Genomic DNA, 8,003 nt, shown 5'->3' with positions numbered 1-8,003 from the left:
GGGACCCCGCGCCAGCACCGTGCAGGACACCTCGCACCCATAGGGGCCGATGCCAGCACCCTATAACCTCGAGGACCCTGTGCTAGCACCCCTGGGGACATGGCACCCGTGGGACCCCCGTGCCAGCACCGTGCAGGACACCTCGCACCCATAGGGGCCGATGCCAGCACCCTGTAACCTCGAGGATCCTGTGCTAGCACCCTGGGGACATGGCACCCGTGGGACCCCGTGCCAGCACGTGCAGGACACCTCGCACCCATAGGGGCCGATGCCAGCACCCTATAACCTCAGGACCCTGTGCTAGCACCCCTGGGGACATGGCGCCTTTAGGGACCCCATACCAGCACCAGTCGCAGGATATTGCGCCCGCAGGGACCTGCGCTGACATTCTGCACCCTTGGGGACACCGGGGCAGCACGGTGACACCCTGCACCCTCAGGGACAGCGTGCCAGCACCCTTGGGGACTTCACGGTGACATCCTGCACCCCTGTGCCAGCACGCTTGGGACACAGTAAGGACCCTGTGGGGGTGCCCTACTCAGTCAGCCCCCCCCTACCAACACACCCCCAGGACTTTGCACCCACAGGGACCCGTGCCAGCACCCTACACCCTCAGGAACCCCGTGCCAGCACCCTTGGGGACCCTACACCTTCGGGACCCCCATGCCAGCACCCGGCACCCTCGAGGGCCCACGCTGGCAGCCCTACACCAGCACCCCAGCAGGATCCCATGCCTGGGGGGGGGTGGGGGGGGACCGACCCCATCCCAGCACCCCACAACCACTCACCTCGGGGAAGTCGCAGGCCAGCCCGTGGGGGCGGCACGGCCCCGGGGGGCCCCCAGCGAGAGGTTGAGGGCACGGAGCTGGCAGGGCCCCACCGCCGCGGGGGTGATGTTGAGCTCGTGGGCGGCGCAGTCCCGCAGGGGAACCCGGCTGCAGGCGAACTGGGAAGCCGGGGGTGGGGGGGAAGGCAGGGGGTGAGCCCCGAGGCCCCCCCCCCCCCCCCCGCGTGTCCCCCATCCCCCCACCCTCACCATGTTGACGAAGGCGGCGACGAAGACGAGGAGGACGGTGAAGACGGCGATGGCGGTGCTGCGGGCGCGGGAGCGGACGATGGCCCGGGAGAGACGCTGCAGGGCGGCGGGGAAGAGCTGGGGGGGGGGGGGGCGAGGGGAAAGACCCCGGTCAGGCACCACCGAGACCCCCCCCATAAGCTGCCCACCTGCCCCCTACTCACAGCAACGCAGGAGTAGACGGCGCAGACGAAGAGGATGGCGGAGAGGAGGACGAAGATGCCGACGTAGACGCCGAGCATCAGCGGGGAGCTGCGGAGAGAGGCGGCCGTGAGCGGCAGCGGGGGGCCGGGGGGGGGGACAGCGGGGTCACGGCACTCACGGGGGAAACACCAAAAACTGGAGGCAGCAGATGAAGCAGAAGACGAGCAGGGTGCAGGCCACGTAGCCGCCGAAGCGGTCGTCCACCTTCTTGGAGTACTGCTGGGGAGGAGCAGGGTGAGCCGGGACAGGGGGGGACAGAAGGGGACTGGGGGGGACAGAAGGGACCATGGGGCTGGGATGGAAAGGACGGAGGGGGGCCCCCAAAAGGACTGAGGGGGCCCCCAAAAGGACTGAGGGGGCCCAGGGGACCCCGGGCTGGGATGGAGGGGACCATGGGGCCAGGACGAAGGTGACTCAAGGGGACGGAGGTGAGATGGGATGGGCTGAGATGGAGGGGACAAAGGTGACAATAGGGCTAGGATAAAGGGGACGGGGGGGGGGGCGGGGGGGACAAAGAGGGGGGACACAGGGTCCCCACCTTCTTCTCCAGATCGGGCGTCTGGAAGGTGAGCAGGAACTTCTTGACGTGGTCCTTGCGGAGCTGGTCGATGCTGCGCGCGTCGATGGCCCGGCTCAGGAACTCGTCCACCTCGTCCTCGGGGTTGAGGGCCTCCTGGGCACCGCGGCTGGGGCACGGGGCGGGGGGGTCAAGGCTCCTTGTGCCCCCCGCCCCGACTCAGCCCCCTTCCCAGAACGCTGAGGTATGGGGGCACTTACTTGTCCTTGCTGGAGTCATCGATGCCCTGGGGAGACACAAAGGGGGGGGGCGGGCATCAGGGGCACTGGCAGGGATTGGGGGGGGGGGGGGGGTCCCAGGGCTGGTGAGGATGGGGGCAAGACCCCAGGGGTGACCCTGGGGGGGGACGTGGGGCATCCCCAAAGTCACCAGCACCGGCAAGAACAGGGGACAGAGTCACAAGAGTGACAAGGCCTGGGGACGTCCCCAAGGATCCCCAAAGCCTGGAAAAGATGGGGGGGGTCCCAAGGGTCCGTAAGGGCAAGGTGAGGGGGTCCTGACCCCAGTGAGGATGGTGGCGGGGGGGTGGGGGGGGGACACTCAGGGAATCCCAGCTGTGGCCAGGAGGAGGAAGCAGGGAAGTGCTGCAGGCACAGACGGGGAAGCCACAGGAAGGTGTCACGGGGCTGATACGGCCACAGGGGGAGGGTCCCATACCCAGTGCCCCCCCCCTCGCCCCCCCGGGGGCCGCTCACCATCTGCCGGAAGGCCTTGGAGTCCTTGGTGCGGGAGAAGGAGCGCTCGGGCACCCAGCGCGGCACCAGCCCCTCCGTCGAGTTGGCCCGAGCGCGCTGCAGCTTGGCCAGGATGGCTTTCTCCTCCTTCTGCGGGGCAACGAGGCCGTGAGCGGGGCAGCCCCTGCCCCCCCCACCCCCCCCCACCCCCCGTCCCCGTCCCCCTGACTCACGCGCTTCTGGCTGCAGCCCACGATGAGGAAGGTCTCGATGTTGTGCTCCTTGAGGTAGGCGTTGCGCTCGCCGCCGTGGCCCGGCTCCACCTCGTAGTCCCCGTTCAGGTACTGCAGCGTGGCCCAGGTGATGTGGATGCGCCTGCGGGGGTCCAGGACGGGGGGGGAAAGGCGCTGAGCCCTGCCGCCACCAGCACACCCCCCCCCCAAAATCCCGGACCCCCCCCCCCCAGCCCCGCTCGCCCGGCCCAGCTCACCCGGCTTTGCCGCCCGCCTCCATGTGGTTGGCCAGCGTCACGTCGTTGGACCAGACGTCGAACTGCCACTTGCGCAGCCCCAGGACCCCGCAGTGCACGCGCCCGCTGTGGATGCCCACGCGCATGTTGACGTTCACCCCCGTCACCTCGCGCACCAGCCTGCGGACGGCCACCGGCGCCACGTCACCCGGCGGCCGCCGGCACCGTGGGTGCCGTGCGCCGGGGACGCGCGCGGCCCGGTTGTGACCACGCGCGGGCACCGGGGACGTTCGTGTCCAAGCAGCCAGGGTCGCACCAGCGCCGGGGACGTGCGTAAAACCCGGCTGGGGACACGCACCGGGGCTCGTGGTGGCACCGGGGTTGTGCCAGCTTTGGGGACACGCGTGGTCTCAGCGGGGTTGCGGTGGCACCGGGGACACACCGGCACTAGGGACGAGCGCAGAGCCCCACCTTGGGACTCCGGCGGCGCTGGGGACGTGCCAGCACCGGCAACGGGCACGGCCCCCCGGGGTCTCAGTGGCACCGGGGCCGTGCCCACCCCACTCACGAGATGGCCTCGATCATGTCGACCCCCATCTCCACGCAGCAGTGCGCGTGGTCCCCGCGCGCCTCCGGCAGCCCCGACACGCAGTAGTAGCAGTCCCCCAGGATCTTGATGCGCAGGCAGTGGTTCTCCTGGGGGGGGGGGGGGGGGGGGACGGCAGAGAGGCCGGGCAGGTCAGGACGGGGGGGTCCGGACCCCCAAACCCCCTACCCCGGCTCACCGCTCACCGCCGCCAGCTTGTCGAAGCGCGCGAAGAGCTCGTTGAGCGTCATCACCAGCTCCTGGGCCGTGCACTGCGACGCCAGGCTGGTGAAGCCCTCGATGTCCGCGAAGAGGATGCTGCCGGGAGGAAGGGCACGGGCTGGAAGTGACTGGGGGGGGGGGGGGACGGGACACGCCGTCCCGGACAGCCCCCCCACCCCGAAACCTCACCCCCACCCCGCGGTACCTGACGTTGTCGTGCTTCTGGATGTAGATCTTGTGGAACATCATGTCCTCCTTCTTGGTGTTGATGTCCTCCTTCATCTCCATGGCCACGTGCTGGGGCAGCACCGAGAGCAGCAGGCGCTCCTGCGCCCAGCGACCGCCCCGTCAGCCCCCGGGTCCCCCCCTCCACCGCCACCCCGGGGTCCCCGTTGTCTCCGGGACCCCCACCCCCCCCCCACCCCAGGGCCCCCACCTGCTGCCGGTTCTCCCGCTGGAGGTGCAGCCGCGCCTGGATGTAGCCGCGGGTCTCCTGGAAGGCCTGGCGCTGCGAGACCTCGGCGGGGTAGTGGGTGCAGACCCCCACCACGTTGGTGCACAGGAAGATCAGGGCGTTGGCGCTCAGCTGGTGACAACGGCGGGCTCAGCGCGGCCACCGAGGACCCCCAAGATCCACACCACCAGCTCCGTACCTTCCCCCCCCCCCCCCCCCCCCGCCCTCCGCTCACCCCAAAACCCCGGCTCTAGAGCGCGGGGGGAGCTGCCAATAGGACCAGGGAGGGGCTGCAAAGGGGGACGTGGGGGCTCAAGGGGGTGAGGGGGACACGGGGCAGGGGGACAGAGGGCAGCTGGAGACGGGGGAAAACACGGCCGGGGAGGGGGGGGGGGGGGGGGGGGCGCAGGGACATGGGGAACCAGGGGATCTGGTGCAAGGGGAACGCGGGGGACCGGGGGGACCTGGGGGTGCAGGGACCCAGGGCAGGTTGTGGGGGGGGCGGGGGGGGGGGGGCATGGGGCTGCAGCCAGGCCCCGCGGGCCCTCGGGAAGCGGAGGAAGCCGGGGGAGGGCCGGGAAGCGGAGATGGCTGCAGCGGGAGCGCTGCGGTTTCCCCCCTCCCCGTCCCCATCCCCTGGGACCAGGGCCAGGGCTATTTATAGGGCTGGGGCAGCCTTGGGGGGGGGTAGGGGGGGGGGGGGGGGTTGCTCCCACCGCATCCCATCCCCGCTGCCTGCCATGCGGGGTCATCTCATTGCAAGGGGGGTGGTGTTGGGGCGGGGGGGGGGGATGTCCCCTCCCGTGCCCCCTGACCCTAATTGGCTCGGCCCTCGCCTCCAGCATCGCGCTTCCCTGCCCCGGCCCCACGGGGACGGCACGTGGCCCCCGCCCCGGCCAGGCAGGGCGAGGGTGACAGCCCCGAGCTGGGGGGAAGGGGGGGGGGGGGAAGCGCTGCCAGGGCCTGGGAACGCGCAGCCCCAGGGCCAGCGCAGCCCCCGTGCCCCCCCTCATGCCCCCGGAACTGGGGGGCACAATGGGGGACGGTGCCCTCTTTGGAGACCCCCATGGGAGTCGTCGTCCCCTCCCCCCCCCCCCCCAAGCTCTCTGGCCCCGTGCCTTCCCCCAGGGGTTTCCTCCAGCCCCACAACGGGGGCTTTGTGGGTGCCCCCGCCCCGGCACGGCCCACAATGGAGGGTTTGTGCGCGGCCCCAGCGGGACAAGGGGCCGCGGCGCCCCCAGCGCGGGGCTGCGGCGGGGAGGAGGGGGCGACCCCAGCCACGCCGCCAGCAGCACCCATAGACACCCTTCCCCCCAAACCTCCCCCCCACGGGCATCCAGAACTTTCCACGCACAGAGGCGGAAGGGGCAGAAAAGCCAATTTTGCAACGAGGGGGAGACGCCGACAGAACTGGGGGACAACCGGGGGTGTCCCGTTCCCCCCCCCCCCCCCCCCCAAGTACTGCCCCAGCCCCACGCCACCCGCAGCCCCCCCCCCCCCCATCCCGAGAGGGTCCTACCTGCTTCCAGAGGAAGGGGTCGGCGGCGTTGCGGTGCCAGGCGATGGCGAGGTGCAGGGCGGAGAGCAGCGCGCCGGCCAGCACGGCCGCCCGCATCCGCACGGGCAGCAGGGTGTAGGTGATGTAGATGAAGAAGACGCTCCACCAGACGCCCTCGGCCGCGCTGCGGGGCGCCGCGGCCACCGTGCCCAGCGCCTGCACCCCGGCCAGCAGCCCCAGCACCACGTAGCTCACCACCCACATGTAGTCCTGGGGGAAGGCGCTGCGGCTGCACAGCACCATCAGGAGCAGGAAGAGCCCCGTGGCGCCCGCCAGCGAGGCGGCCGCCGGCACGTGCGGGGCGCCGGGCAGGCAGTGGAAGAGCAGCATCACCCCGCAGACCAGCACCAGCACCCCCATCAGCACCGTCAGGCTGCTCTGGTTCATCTGGAAGAAGTAGCGCTGGTAGAGCCGCTCCAGCTTGGCCGACTGGAAGCGCTTGGAGCGGAAGACCTGCAGCAAACGCCGCCAGCACTCGCCGGCCGACAGCCGCTCGCCGCGGCCCCCGGCCCCCTTGGGCGCCTTGGCCTCGCTGTCCTCCAAGCCCAGGTCCCCCGACTTGAGCCCCGGGTCCCCCGCCGGCCCCTTCTTGCCATAGTGGTCCTCCTGCCAGGTGCAGCGCAGCCCCGGGGCGGCCCGGGGGGGCCCCGCGCCCCGTTCCATCTCAGGGTCCTGCAGGCAGCTCATGTAGCGGGGGCCGCAGAGGGCGGCGCGCGGGCGCTTGCCCTTCTTGCCGTTGCGCTCCCCCCATGCCGTCTTCCGCTCGTCCACCTTGGGCACCAGGATGCCGCTGAACCACGACATGCTGCGGGCAGCGGCCGGGGGTCAGCACCCAACCCGGGGTCCCGCTGCCTCCGGGACCCCCGACCGCTACCTCCAGGCGGTGCCGAGCGGCCCCGTCCGTCCCAACCCGTCCCTCCCCGGGGAGCTGGAGCCCACGGCACCGGGGCACCGGTTCTCCGTCCAGCCCCACGGGTGCCGTGCCCGTGCCGGTGTCGGCAGCAGGTGCCCGGTGGCGGGTGCCGAGGCTGGGCCCCGCCGCGGCCTCCCTGGCGCAGTGACCTGCGGCGAAACTGGAACCGTCCCCGGGCGTCCCGGCCCTGTTTGTCTTGAACGGCGGCCAAGCGGCTCCCCGGGGCACCGGGGCCCGGCCCAGGATGTGGCAGCCGGTCCCAGCCCCGGGGCGCGCAGCGAAAGGGAACGGCCGCCGGGAAAGGCCGGGCCCCGGAGGCGGCGGCCGCCTCCCTCCTCCCCTGCGCCGGGCACGGCCGCGGGGACCCCCGCCGGGCCCGGCCGCCGCACCCCGGGACGCCCCGGGCCCCGCCAGCGCCCTCCCGGCGCCGCCCCGGGGAGCCCCGAGGAGCCCCCGCTGCACCGGCCCGGGCACCTCCCGGGGCCCCGAGCACCGCCCCGCGCCCCCGGGGCCGCGCAGCCCCCGCTGCCCCGGGGCCCTTGCTCCGCCGCACCGGGCGCGCCCCGGCCCCGGGCACGGTCTCCGCCGCCGCCGCCCCGGTACCCCGGGCTCCCCCCGCCCCGGTCGCCGCGCCCCGTGCGCCCGGTACGGCCCCGCTCACCTCCGTGTCCGCCGCCGCCGCCCGAGGGGCCCCGCGCCCCGGTCCGGCCCCGGTCCGGCTCCGGTCCGGCCCCGCCGCCGCCGCCCGTTCCTACACGGCGGCCGCGCTGCGCCCTCGCCGCCCCATCCCGCGCCCAGGCCGGGCCCCCGGTGCCGGCCCCGGTCGCGGCCCCGGTCGCGGTCCCGGCCGCAGCCCCGGCCCGCCCCGGCCGGTGCCCGCCCCCCCGGCCGGATCCGCTCCCGGGCGCTCCCGGCCGGCGGTCTTAAAGGCGCAGAGGCGGCGGCCCGGTACGGCCCGGTACGGCCCGGTACGGCCCGGTGCGGCGGGGGAGGCGCGGGCGGCGCGCGGGGGCGGCGGGCGCGCGCGCGGGCACGGGCGGCCCGGTACCCCCGGGGCCGCGCAGACACGGCCACACGCGCCGCCGGCCTGCACCGACATGGCGGGGACAACGGGGACACGCGCAGCCGTGTCCCCGCACACGCGCGGGCACACACACACACACACGCGCCCCACCCCCCCCCCCCCCGGTGCGTGCCCCCTGCACACTCAGCCCCTCACTCACACACGCGCACACCCCCCCCACCCCCCCGCCGCGCGCATCCCCGCACCC

At 73.5% G+C, this 8,003-nt stretch overlaps 1 protein-coding gene across 1 annotated transcript; it reads right to left on the bottom strand.

The window, feature by feature from the left end:
* Positions 1–788: 788 nt before the first annotated feature.
* ADCY6 (adenylate cyclase 6) lies at positions 789–7,481 on the bottom strand (the record flags this gene model as incomplete). The annotated part of the gene is given in 16 exon segments (XM_035572181.2): positions 789–838; positions 841–946; positions 1,037–1,153; positions 1,240–1,327; positions 1,398–1,495; positions 1,818–1,965; positions 2,057–2,082; positions 2,552–2,680; positions 2,764–2,905; positions 3,021–3,179; positions 3,568–3,695; positions 3,792–3,903; positions 4,013–4,134; positions 4,244–4,393; positions 5,781–6,624; positions 7,394–7,481. Coding segments are annotated over 15 exon segments (2,418 nt in total), but the record flags the coding sequence as incomplete, so codon positions are not given.
* Between the last annotated feature and the right edge of the window lie 522 nt (positions 7,482–8,003).

This window comes from Cygnus atratus, chromosome 29 (assembly GCF_013377495.2).
Source record: "Cygnus atratus isolate AKBS03 ecotype Queensland, Australia chromosome 29, CAtr_DNAZoo_HiC_assembly, whole genome shotgun sequence".
Lineage (NCBI taxonomy): Eukaryota > Metazoa > Chordata > Aves > Anseriformes > Anatidae > Cygnus > Cygnus atratus.
Note: the sequence above shows the minus strand (reverse complement) of the source record. Positions and strands in the feature narration are given on the sequence as shown.